Raw genomic sequence first — 13,188 nt, forward strand, 5'->3', positions numbered from 1 at the left:
AACAATATTTTTCCAAACCCCCCCTTTTTTTTTTTTTTTTTTTTTTTTTCCGTTTAGGCAAAGGTGAATAATGCCAGTCTTATTGGTGTAGGCTACACCCAGACCCTCAGGCCAGGTAAGTGCTCCAACCATAACTAAAAAATAAAGGATTGCCCAATACTTTCTTGCTCTGCAGTCAGCTTTAACCAGTGTAATTTATAAATGGGATGAATAAAATGTATACTCATCTACAGTAGCACACTTTTTTTTTTTTTTCTTTTTTAAAGCAACACTGATTAACCATTTGCCGTCCGCCCGTTGTAAAAAAAACGGACGGACGGCACTGCTGCATTGGTGGGTTGCCGACTCCAGACGGCAATTTTTTTCTGCGCATGCACCCTAGTGGGCACGCACGGGCAGAAGACCCGACCAATGCAAACACCCGTTACCAGGTGTTTCACATATAGTCAATCAGCGGCTCCAAATAAAATCAGTCACATATAAAAAAAAGGGGGGGGGAACCCCAAAATGTTTAACTCCCCCACCCCCACGTTTGCGCGCCTATAAACGTAAAAAGAAAATATGCAATTGTAGTTTTTTTCAATTGCATAACAAATACATTTAGTTTTTGTTCGTGGCGTTATCCTAAAGAAAGAAATATCTGGTCATTTGTTCTTAAGTTACTGTGGAATCGGTATGCTCATAGCAGAAATGTAAAAATTGCTTGGGTCCATAGGGCTATACATGTGAATTTTGAAGTAGATCGTTTTAGTAACTGGTAATTAAGCAATCTAATCTTGCATTTTAACATTCTTGTCATGTGATTTATTTTTCTTTACTCACCAAAGATACAAGGTATGAAATATACCTTAGTCAGAATTTAAAATGAGGCATGTAGAATTCGTAACTCACACGGCTGTCATTCCCCTCCCACACCTGCTCCTTCTTACTTCTCCCTGTGCCGATCGCGGATGTGGGCGGGCGGTGAGCGTGAGGTGGGGAGGAGGTGCGGTTCTGGCAGCGGCAAGCGTGAGGCGGGGGAGGAAGTGCGGCGGGCAGCGTGTGTGGAGCCGTGGACAGGGCCAACTAATTGAAAGCCAATTAATCGATTTAAAACGTTGACAACTTTTTCAATCATCGATTTATAATCGACTTGGTCGATTCGTTGTTGCAGACCTATATTTTACTGTGAAGAAGGGTGAAACATCCCCTCTGCCCATCTGTATAAATAACACAGAATGCACGTTACCATGCATTACATATAACTGCTCTCTACTAGGATTGCATGGCAGTCCTGGACACACACTTGCTGACACAGAAGCATACATTTGGAACAGAGAAAATGTTCCCCTAACCCTTAATATACGGTTTATATTCTATTGTTTATCCTAAAATCATTTTGCTATTCAACATATTTGAAACGGATGAAAAAAAGATAAGTGCAGATATTGCCCATAGACAAAAGCTTTTGTTCCTTAGTCCTGTGTGCTTTGATGTAGCAGCTGACCATTTCTTTCTCATTTGTTTAATCAGGAGTGAAATTGACCCTCTCTGCGCTGCTAGATGGAAAGAACATTAATGCTGGTGGCCACAAACTTGGCTTGGGTCTGGAGCTGGAGGCCTAGACACCTTCCTACTGCCGCAAACAGCGCCAAGGGATATCCAGGAAATCAGCCTTACCTACATATTTGTTTTCAGTACCATAACCAGCAAAGCTTCTATTTTGCCTCCCTCTGTTTGTCCCCAAACCACTTCAGACATAGGACAGGAGCTGTTTTAAGGTAGCAGTTGATATCTGGATAAGTCTAGTTATATTTGCCTGGTAACCCTCCTCTATGGGATCCTACAGAGAAGCACTCCCCTCTACACGTTATTTAAATGTGTATTTAACTATTTTTGTAGTGCTTCCCAGTATGGTGACCTAGACCTCTGATTTAAGGGAAACACAAAATGTACATGTGTATGCATGTTTGTTTTTATGTTCCTTTTTAACATTTGATAAAGCAAAGTTCTCCGCAGTATCGGAGCCGTAGTTAAGATCAGCCAGAGGGACAGCAGTTTTCAGTAAATCACCTTTATTTTGTGAGGATTTTTGATATCCCATACTGTATGAATTATGAATAAAAACAAAACTTACATGTGCAAGTTGTCCTGGTGTCTTTGTCAGAAGTTTATTTCACTTTAAAATACATAATTTGAGGGTTTTTTCAAGCTTGCCTAAAATGAATGACTCTTGCCAAGAAAAAGTGTTGTACTGGACTGCTAAGGAGGCGGCACAGTGTGTAACTATAAAGGGTAAAACAAGATACATATGAATACCTATCTACACCTATCAAGATACCTATCTACATATGAAATTGCTGATTTACATGAAAATATGTTTTCCTAAATAGAGCTTACACACGCAAGGTTGCTTTTCTTGTTGACAATACTTTGGCTAGGAGAGTTTTGGAGCTGGCAGCACTTTTGTGTAAAAACATTTACAGTGTTATTTACAAAAGGGTGCAGAGTTTGTTCACTTCTCCAATCTCGGACAACATAGCTGAACTGGTAAGTGAGCTGAATTGAGAATTTTTCCAAATCTGCTTTTTTGGCTTAGATTGTTCACTACTCCTGCCTTCTCCAAACTCTTCATTAACCCCTTCGTGACGGGAGACGTACACTGTACGTCCAGCCACATAGGGACCAAATGACTTGTCACGTACACTGTACGTGACGAGTTATTTGCTGCTTTAGAGGGCTGTTAATCGCTGAGAATCAGCTTTTAACATTCATTAATGGATGCCCTTACTACAGAGGCATTCATTAATGAAAGGGTTAACCTTTTTCAGACTCCCGATACCTTAATATCGGGTGTCTGAAAGTCATAGCAGAGCGGACACAGATGCCGGCTTTTGCCGGCATTCTGACAGCTCGTATAGATCGAGAGATATATCTCTCTCAAGCTATACTGGCTTTTTTTTTTTTCTTTCATGAATAGATACATAATGTGTCTATTCCTACAATGTATCTATTCCTGGAAGAAGAATGTTTGTTTGTTTGATCGTTGTTGGAACAATCAGAAAACCTTTAGTGACAGCTGAATCCTGAACTGCTGCAGGATCAGTGTCACTAACTTATCGGCTGTTCTGAAGTTTGAAGCAGCCTGATAATAACCAAAAATATATTAATTTATCAAGCAGTAACAGTGAGATTAATTCACAAAATCTGCTTGATATAATTAAATAAATTAACATTTTTAAGTTAAAAAAAAAGTGAAAAGTAAAAAAAAAAAAAATGTGTAAAAAATAAAATAAGGGACAAATAAATGAATGTATTTATTGCATTTTTTTTTAGCTGTGCTGGTTTTGTAAAAAAAAACTACAAATCAAAACTGGGAAAAAAGTGTTTTTTTTTAACGGTTTTTTCCTCTTTTTTTTATATTTTATTTGTCCTAAGTGAGGCGTTAGGGCTACATATTTATATCACATATGTGTGTCTATCTGTCCTCTAAAAAACAATATATAATATGTGTGGGTGCACTTTGTAAGAAAGTATATTACTGACGTGGAAGAATCACACAGCAAAAATGTCAAAAGTGTGTCAGTCATTTACGAACAGAAACTAAAAACAAGCTCAGTCATGAAGGGGTTAAAAGGTAAGGTGGTCCTTAGGGTTAAGAACACCTTTTATCTAAGGTACTTTTCACTTGAATGAAGATATTGTCCTCCTCCTCTTTTTGTCTTGCTCCAAAGCATCCTAGGGAAGCATTGCTTCACTGTTTGGATGTGGTTAGTGCTGTCTGAGTTCTATCTTACAGCTACTCCAGTATGTACTAGTAAGACAGGAATCCTGCTTTACTAGGCTTATAACAGCACATAAATATTATACAACTCCTTGGGGCTGTGTCAGCTTTACACCAAGTAACGTCACAGTTCGATTATGCATTTGTTGTGGGACAGGGCTTTAAAGCCCAATTGTAGGTGCCTCATACTCCCTGCCTTGTCACCACTTTAGCTGCTTATTCTGTGAAGTAATTCCTTCTCAAAGATCTCAGATCGCAGCTTTCAGTGCCTCTGTTGCGAAATTGAAAATCCATTTCTCCGGTGTCTAAATCTACAGAGGTGAATGAGAGCTTGTTTTAAAACACCTTTACTGCATGTTGGGACATTTTGTAAAGACGTTAGTGTGCATAGTCTAGGCACAAGTCCACTTCTACTTTCTCTTGCCAGTAGAGTGTGCATAACAATCGTGCCATTGTGGCATCCTTGCAACATATGTAAGTTAGCAAAGTGTTGAATCTTAAAGTCCATTTCCACCTTTGTAAGGCTGGGCACACACCTTACAACCATCGCAAGACTTCTGTCTTGCGATGGTTGTAAGGTACTTAAAAAAAACGTACGATCTGCCTATGTTGCATAGGCAGATCGTACTTGCGATGATCGCAAGCCACGCCCCCTGAGGGGCGGGCTTCCGATGACCGCAATGCCGAACGGGCAGTGTGCGCTTGCGGTTATCGTACGGACATGCCACAAACCCGCCGAACATCGTACGATGCTCGGCGGGTTTTCGAACATGTCTGTAAGTTTAAAGTCGTGCGACCTTACAGTAGTAGAGGTCGCACGGCTTCCACACACCTTAGATCATCGTACGATCGCGGGATTTCCCGCGATTCTCGTACGATAATCGGAAGGTGTGTGGGGACCCTAAGTGATTAGCATTTATGGTGGTGATGTGTATGCACATTTTCATGATTTGCATTGCACGTTTTATTAGGCCTGAGTCCTACAAATTCAACATTTTTCGCTACAGGAAACTTGGTCTGAAACTGGGGCCCAATTGTAAAGCAGTGTGTAAACAGCTGCCCCCTCCCTGCGATTCTGTGTAACACAATACATTGCTGGCATATGTTTAAAAAATCATCAGCAAAGGAGTAAATGGGCGTTACAATCAATTTTTTTACTGACAGAATATAGGCCCTATCTGTAAGAAGAGGACACTGACGAGGCTTGCTTGTACACTTAGTACCCCGGTATGATGTTTTGCCACTTTAGTTGTTTGAGGTAGATGATGGGAACCTTTTTTAGTTTTTTTTATGACGGGCATAGCTGAAAGTGAAAATCTATGGAGATCGTTCAGGTGACACTAAGTGGTCAATTTGAAATAGTGCGCATAACTGCTATTTGCTGAACGCTGTGGTATTACTCTACAATACAGCTTGCATTTATACCCAAATAATAACATACAGCCCTTACATAGGACCATTCCACTGCTTTTTAAATGGAGTTCCATGAGTCTAGTTTGTATGGGCCAAAATTGATATGACACTGGGTTTTACCCGCAAGGGGGGGCATCAGAAGCGGGGCACTGGAGCTGGAGTCTTTAGGGCAGGAGGCCCTTGGAGCAGACTCATTCTCTACAGAAGCATCATCTGATCTGGTGGATCCTGGTGCTAGCAGCTCTAAGGTAGAAGAGGGGGTTGGAGCCCCCATTCCTATTCTTTTTCTCTCTGTGTTTGGGGAGATGAGGGACTGGTTGACACATTAAGTTCTGGTATTTATTGGGGCTATGGTTTTTTGTGTTTTGCAGAACAAGCCCTCTGAAGGAACTTTTGTCTCCCTCTATTAGCAGTCAACCCAGAAATAAGAAATGTATTCAATCCTATCCTTGTTTCCTCTATGTATGGGGTTATTTTACATTAGAGGTGAGTCGGTGCATTTGTTTGTATGGCTTTGGTGCTGATCTGTGTGGTCAACAGAGGAGCTGGTTTGGTGTTTTGCAAACCAGGGCCTCTGAAGAAAGAATGCTCTCATCAGTCAGCACACATGGCAAAACTAAGCCATGTGCAGCCTGCAAACATTAAATATCCCTCTTCTTCCAAAAAACCACGGTGCCAATCCTGTGTGGGGAAGCCAGTGGTGGATGAATCGCCAGACATGTTTGTTATAGACTGTGTATGAGGGAAGAGATGGCGTCCACTCTAAATCATTCCGCACAGTAATCAGGTTGTAGGAATGATTGGGAGCCAGTCTCTTGCTCAGGGACCTTCTGGTTCAGAGATTCAGTTATCTTCTAATCCAGGTGACATGATACTATGGGTAGGGCACAATGAGGGGGGGGAGCTCCTGGGAGGTGATCCTCCTTTTGGTTGTTGGGGGTTGCAGTGCCTCTTGCTAACACAGGATTGGTATTTGTTATTTCCACCAGTGGATGGCTGATTGGAGACGAGTGCTGCAGCACAGACAAGTTTTTAATCTGCAAAGCAGCAACCCCAGACAATTAAGCAACCTAATTACTCCTTCCTACACAGAATAAAGGTGGCCATACACTGTACAACCATCGCAAGACCTTTAGTCTTGCGATGGTTGTAAAGGGATTTAAAAAAACGTACGATCTGCCCATTTTGGACGGGCAGATCGCACTCTCGATCATCGCAAGCCACGCCCCCTGAGGGGCGGGCTTACGCTGACTGCAAAAGGGCAGTGTGCGCGTGCGCACACCAGCCCGTTCGACAGTTGTTGAACCAGCAGGCCACCAACTCGCCGAGAATCGTACGATTCCCGGCAGGTTTTCAAACATGCTGGTTCGATGGAAGACGTGCGACCGTACAGTAGAAACGGTCGCATGTCTTCCATACACTGCACGATTCTCGTACGATCGCGGGATTTCCTGCGATTCTCGTACGAGAATCGTGCAGTGTATGGGCACCTTAAGTGTGTGGGGTGCAGGAGTATTGGAGATTGTTTCTCCAATTTCACACTCTTTGGCAACCTTCTTTTTGTTTTTGTTTTTTTGTAAATAGGTTTATAAAGAGAGTTGTCAACCTAGGATGAGTGTTTTTTTGTACTTGTATCAGGACTTTGGGCCATAGGTCTATGTGCAAAAGCAAGGAAATCCTAGGTCCTGTAGCGCTTTCTTTGCAGACTCCTTTTGCCAAAAGCATTGGAGTGGGCAGGAGTACTGGAGGGGGTATTGCTCCAGTTTTGTGTACTCTCCTTTAGTTCAAGGGAGATTCACAAGGAGAGACAATAGCTTGGGGGTAATAACCCTTTCCTAGCTGTGGTGTAATATTTTAATATGGGCCTGCATTATTTTTTTTACAAGCTCTGATGTTAATACTCTGCATTGTGCTGCAGAAGGGTTGGTTAATATACACATTAACATGTGCAGAAGTTGGACTTCTGATTATACTAGCATGGTGCCGCAAGGCTAAAGGTGCCCATACACCTGCCGATTATCGTACGATAATAGCGTGTGATCCCGCGATCGTAAGATAATCGGCAGGTGTATGAAAGGCGTGCAACCGTTTCTACCGTACGGTCGCACATCTTTTGTCTTCCGAGCACGCTGGAAAACCTGCCGAAAATCGTAAGATTTTCAGCGGGTTGGTGGCATGCTCGGAAGACAAATGCCGAATGGGCTGGTGTGCGCAAGCGCACACTGCCTGCTCAGCATTGCAATCATTGGAAGCCCTCCCCTCAGGGGGGGGGCGGGCTTGCGATGATCGTAAGTACGATCTGCCTGTTCAAGATGAGCAGATCGTACGAAATTTTAATCACCTTACAAGTCGTACGATGGTTGTAAGGTGTATGGGCAGCTTTAAGGTGCCCATACACTGCACGATTATCGTATGAGAATTGCGGGAAATCCCGCGATCGTACGATAATCGCAGTGTACGGGTGAATTTTATATTTCTATGCAATCTCAGTGATAACCAGTTACTGCTTAGTATAAGCATTAGTTCAGGAGGCGATCTATGAATCTCAGTATTGATGCATATTACTATACTGCCTCCAATGTAACTACGTTTCAGCTTTGAAGAGAGCATCATTGGTTCATGGGGTAGTCGTGTATCTCAGTATTGGTGCATACCTTGTTTTCAGTATTACTATACTGCCTCTAATTAAAATCAAGTTGCAGCCTCCGTGTAAACATCTTTGGCCCAGTAGGAAGTTAAGAATATCGGTATCTAAGTATAACAGGTGTATAGGTGTGCTATACCGCCTCTAAAACAACCATTTTTTCTTCTTTTGTAAAGCTTCATTGCTTTTGAATCTCAGTCCTTATACTGCTTGTCCTATTTTACCTGCATCTAACTGCACTAAACGCATCAAAACGCAGTGCAAATGCATCAAAACGCAACGGACTGCATAAAAAAAAAAAACAGAATTGATTGTGGCATTATCCAGGGACATGCAAGGGGAAAAAAACGCGTCAAAACTGATCGCAATGCAACTGTGCAGACGCACGCCGTTGTGATGCAGTTTCTGGTGTGAACTAACCCTAATGCTTTGTATAGTTATGTAACTGTACATTCTACAAGATTACGGTGTTCTGCTTTGGTGAAAGCATTACTAGTTATGATATAGTTATGAAGCTCAGCCTTTGTATTATCATCCAAAGTTATACTTGGTGCATTTTTATAACTGCATGTTAGTCACTGCTGTGATGAAATCATTATTAAGTCCTTCAGGCTTTCCTAGTACAGGCAGTCCCTGGGTTACATACAAGATAGAGGGACTGAAGGTTTTTACTTAAGTTGAATCTGTATGTAAGCAGGCCCGGCGCAAGTGTAAGGCAACACAAGCAGCCGCCTGAGGGCTCCAGAGGAGTGGGGATGGACTGGGGATGGACAGCGCTAGTGTAATCCAAACCTCGCCCCCGCCCCGTTCTCTGCTGCGAGCACTGATTGTACCTGTCACCCCTGGCATGAGTCCTCCCGGCCAGTGAGTGGAGTGTAGGAAGAGCATTTGAGAGGAGTCCCCGCCCCCTGCTGTGTGCTGTGTACGCTGATCTACCTGAGAGCCGTGACATGTCAGTGCCTTGCAGTAAGTCCTCCTGGCCAGCGTGTGGACTGCAGGAGGAGCGTTTGTGAGATGCCTGCCCCTGTTCTCTGATATGCACAGTACTCTGTGTGTGTGCCCCCTGTTCTGTGTGTGTGTGCGCCCCCTGTTCTGTGTGTGTGTGTGTGCCCCCTGTTCTGTGTGTGTGTCTGTGCTCCCTGTTCTGTGTGTGTGCCCCCTGTTCTGTGTGTGTGTCTGTGCTCCCTGTTCTGTGTGTGTGTGTGTGTGTGTGTGTCTGCCCCCTGTTCTGTGTGTGTGTGTGCCCACTGTTCTGTGTGTGTGTGTGTGTGCGCCCCCTGTTCTATGTGTGTGCGTGCGCCCCCTGTTCTGCACGTGTGCGCGCCCCCTGTTCTGCACGTGTGCGCCCCCCCTGTTCTGCGCGCCCCCTGTCCCGGGCATGCAAAACATCAGGCAGGAGAGCGGACTCGCCTATCCCAGCACACTACCACCAGACAGCAGTACAAAACCAAAGGCCTGATGTCAAGGGCTCCCGCAGGACACTGCACCTTCACACCTCCCACTTATCCTTTCCAATCGCTCTCCCATTTATGGGTAAGGGATATGCCACCTTCCAACATAGAAGACATGCGCAACCCTGCACTTCTGTGGCAATGTATTATAGTGGTTCTACAAGATGCATGGTTATGCTCTTTATTACGCTTGGATAGGAGTTGGTTACTTTCTACTGTTTCTATCGCTGAATATAGAGTCCCGTCTGCATACTTTTATTTTTTATACTGGACAAGAATGTAAGTCTAGCAACAGTGATCTTGGGATATCTGTCTTTATATACACTGTATATTTGATGCTGAGATTTCTTTATTTTATGATTTGTAGCTGCCAAAGGTACAGCATATCATATTTAGTCCTTTTATACTTGCTGTCTTTTCTCAAGGTTCTGTTTTTGCTGATGTCCATGTGAGAAATCAGGGAACAAGGCTACACATTCATACCCATACTCTGAGCCCAGGCATCCTATGTGCCTCGGATAGGATCAGGGATCCCTGTCCCTAAATTTTAAGACTAAAGTGCCAAGGTACCACATTTGGTTTGCAGTTGCATGGGCCCACTCAAAAAAAATAGAATGGTGACAGGTCTTAAGGTGCCCATACACCTAAAGGTGCCCATACACCTTACGATTATCGTACGATAACCGTATGCGATCGAACCTTTGAAAACCATTTTAGCAAAAAGGGCTGGATACTTTCCCATTGCTATCCTCCAGGGGTTTTGCACTTTAATAATGTTACAGTGAATCCCATGCTTTGCATCCTCCAGTCTTATAGTACCGTATATACCCCGTCCCGAATATAAGCCGAGTTACCTAATTTTACCACAAAAAAATGGGCTGAAAAACTCGGCTTATACTCGAGTATATACGGTAAACATGCTGATCTGCTTTTGCGGCTTATTGATAGATGCCATGTTTCTGAAGGGTCTTCTACCTGCGTTAAAGCAGAATTTAGCCTCCCTCATAAGCCCCTTAATCTTGCTCTGGTCTTGACAAATGAACTTGCAATTGATAATCAATGGCTTTTAGGAAGTTTGTAAATCCTATATACGGCCTCCACCCAAACACATCCTCTCCAGCTCATATCACTACCATGACTACACTTTCTGCATTAAAAAAGGATCAGGACCATTGGATGGAAAATCTTCCAACACACTGAATACCTGTGTAATATCTAGTATCTCCCAATGCCTGAGATGTTCATGAATCCGCTTAGAGAATTATTATTATTATACAGGATTTACGCAGCGCTTTACAATATAAGGAAAACATTACAATCACAATACAATTCAAGACAAGATGGTAAGGAGGGCCCACAATCTAAAAGGGAGGGGGAAGTGATACATGAGAAATGTCCCAATAGTTGCAAAGCATGCTTGAAATTGGAAGCATTGGGGTGATCAATGTCCATCTTGGTAGCAAACTACACTTGTACCTTCAATCAATATAAAGTAATGAATAGAAGCATGCACAGGCATAGTTTGAGGCTGATTTCCTAAAGGCTTTACTATTGTTCATAAATCAAATTGTGTCAATATTCAGTTAAATTATCCAATCATGTGCAGATGAAATAAGTAAACGGATTCTCATTTCACATGATTGGATAATTGAAGTAAATCGTCACACAATTTAATAATGTGTACTTTAGTAAATCAGCCTGAGAAGCTTTCTTGGGTCCTACTTTGCTTATTTACTGATAACTTTTAACTGCAAAGAAAGCAGAAACATACGTGTTAGTTGCAATTCATTACTTTATTATCTAATTTTTCAAATATTTTTTCCAGTTTTATTATTGATAGTTTTATGAAAAGTAATATATAAATCACATATGATAATTAGGTATATGTTAGATTAAAAAAAAGAACCACCACCTACTCTAAATGTAAACCAAGATCCTAAAGGATAATATAAAATATGTAGTTATGATAACAGTTAACAGAGTGACCGCATTTATGAGCTTGATAGACTCACTGGGGTTGATTTACTAACCTTATAAACACGTCAGAACAAGTATACACCTCTGTAGTGTGTTCCCTCCCAGCATGATCTATGGGTGGAATCTAGACACCTTTGTAGTGTGTACACACCCAGCTGGTGTGTTGTGCAAAGCCAAGCATGAATTCCAAGGTGATGTTGTGTAAATTAGCTCTACGTTGTGTTGCTTGCGTTGATGAATGCAGGAATGTAAATGCATGAGCTAACCATTTTTGTCTAAACTGTGAAGCAGCATTATATATGCATCATGTGCATGATGCTTCCATATATGGCATTAGTGGAAATATGCTTTTAGAGACTTTTTGGTTGATAAATACGTTTTGCTGTGTAAAAATCACACGCACCTAGTGCGTGCGTGTGTTTAGGTTAGTAAATCACCCCCACTGACTCTAGCTTCCTGATGAAGTCAATTAGACGTAACACGTAGAAGCTGATTCAGTGACGTCAGAACGCCTGGGGAGAAAGAGGAGGATAGGCCTGACATCCAGGAATGAGAGTCTGACTATGGGATTTTATTGTTTTTTTATGGGAGTTTAATCCTTTTAATAACATATTTTTGTTTACGGTATGTGCTATGTTTAGGGTTTACGGTATGTGCTATGATTTCCACTTCTATCTTTGAGAGATTTTTTTTGAGATGAAGATGGGCTGTCGGTAGAGCAGAAAGCGATAAGATCAGGATCGGTTTCATCTGAAGGGAGGAGGATCACGGCTTCAAATATTGTGAGGAAGGAGGTTAATTCTACAAGAAGTGTTTTGAGACCCAAGGGTCTGAGCAGGTTATATATCGGAGCACTGCACTAAAGGATTAACATTTTCATCTTTATCAGTTATTTAATTTTTTATGCAAAACTGGTTTAAAGATTATACACAAGAAATCACAAGAGTGGACAGTCTCTGTTTTATTTCATACATTAAGACTTGAGAGAGTTGTCTTTGCATGTAACGATTTCATGGACACTGTTTCTATTATGTGTTTAACACACTGACGCAGGACGTTTGCTACTTTATTAGTCACTTTTGAGATTTTTTTCAAAGAAAATTACCTTTGATTCACACAAGCAGTTGATCAGAAGATTGAATTGGAATATTTAATTCACAGAAGCATTCTTCACTGTTTTATTTGGTTTTTGCACATATTATCTGTTTACTTTGTTGCGTGACAGCGCCGCTTCACATATTTGAATCATGTTAATGCAGACTCATGCCGCCAATTTAAGTGAGCAGCTGTAAGGAGGAATGTCCAGTTTTCTAGAGTAATCAAGAGCAGAAGTTTCTATAGAAAATTAAAAATGATTATATGTATATCTGATGGTACATTACCTGACAAGTAAGTTGTAGATAGAATAATAAATAAAAGGATAAGAAATGTGGTGTAGAGCCTAGTTGGCATCCAGAGAGCATTTTTAACCATTCTCTGTCTCTCCCCCCTCTGTGTCTCTCTCTCTCCCAGACAGTGAAAACTGTAATATCCCTTTACATTAGTGGACAAAGTTGGTCAGTGTAGAATCACACCCTCCTTACAGATGTGATCAGTTTAGATCAATCTGCCACTGCTCAAGGAACCCCTAAGAGCCTCTGGAGGAACCCTGATTTAGAATGGCTGTTCTAAAGCAGGGATCCCAAAAGTGAAACAATGCAACAGGCTCAGTGGGAGTGAAAAATGAATTATTGCCTGTGGCCAGTGATCCATTGTTGGTATCAGTGGAAGCAATATTGTCCCATTGTTGGTATCAAAGGGAAGAAATAGTTCCCTATTGTTGTGCCCTAATGCTGGAGTCAGTGGGAGAAATAGTGCCCTGTCAGTGGGAGAAATTATGCCCCATTGTTGGCATCAGTGGGAGAAATAGTTCCTTATTGTTGATGTTAGTGGAAGGTACA

General features: G+C 42.0%; 1 protein-coding gene across 1 annotated transcript in view; it reads left to right on the plus strand.

The window, feature by feature from the left end:
• The window catches only part of VDAC2 (voltage dependent anion channel 2), a 20,889-nt gene extending 19,162 nt beyond the window's left edge, over window positions 1–1,727 (plus strand). The window contains exons 8-9 of the mRNA XM_018558163.1: window positions 58–115; window positions 1,513–1,727. Coding sequence (XP_018413665.1) covers window positions 58–115; window positions 1,513–1,604 — 150 coding nt within the window. The 3' untranslated portion in view covers window positions 1,605–1,727. The remainder of the gene's footprint in view (window positions 1–57; window positions 116–1,512) is intronic.
• The last annotated feature ends 11,461 nt before the right edge of the window (window positions 1,728–13,188 follow it).

This window comes from Nanorana parkeri, unplaced genomic scaffold (genome assembly GCF_000935625.1).
Source record: "Nanorana parkeri isolate BGI_ZX_2015 unplaced genomic scaffold, ASM93562v1 scaffold322, whole genome shotgun sequence".
In the NCBI taxonomy this organism is placed as follows: Eukaryota; Metazoa; Chordata; class Amphibia; order Anura; family Dicroglossidae; genus Nanorana; species Nanorana parkeri.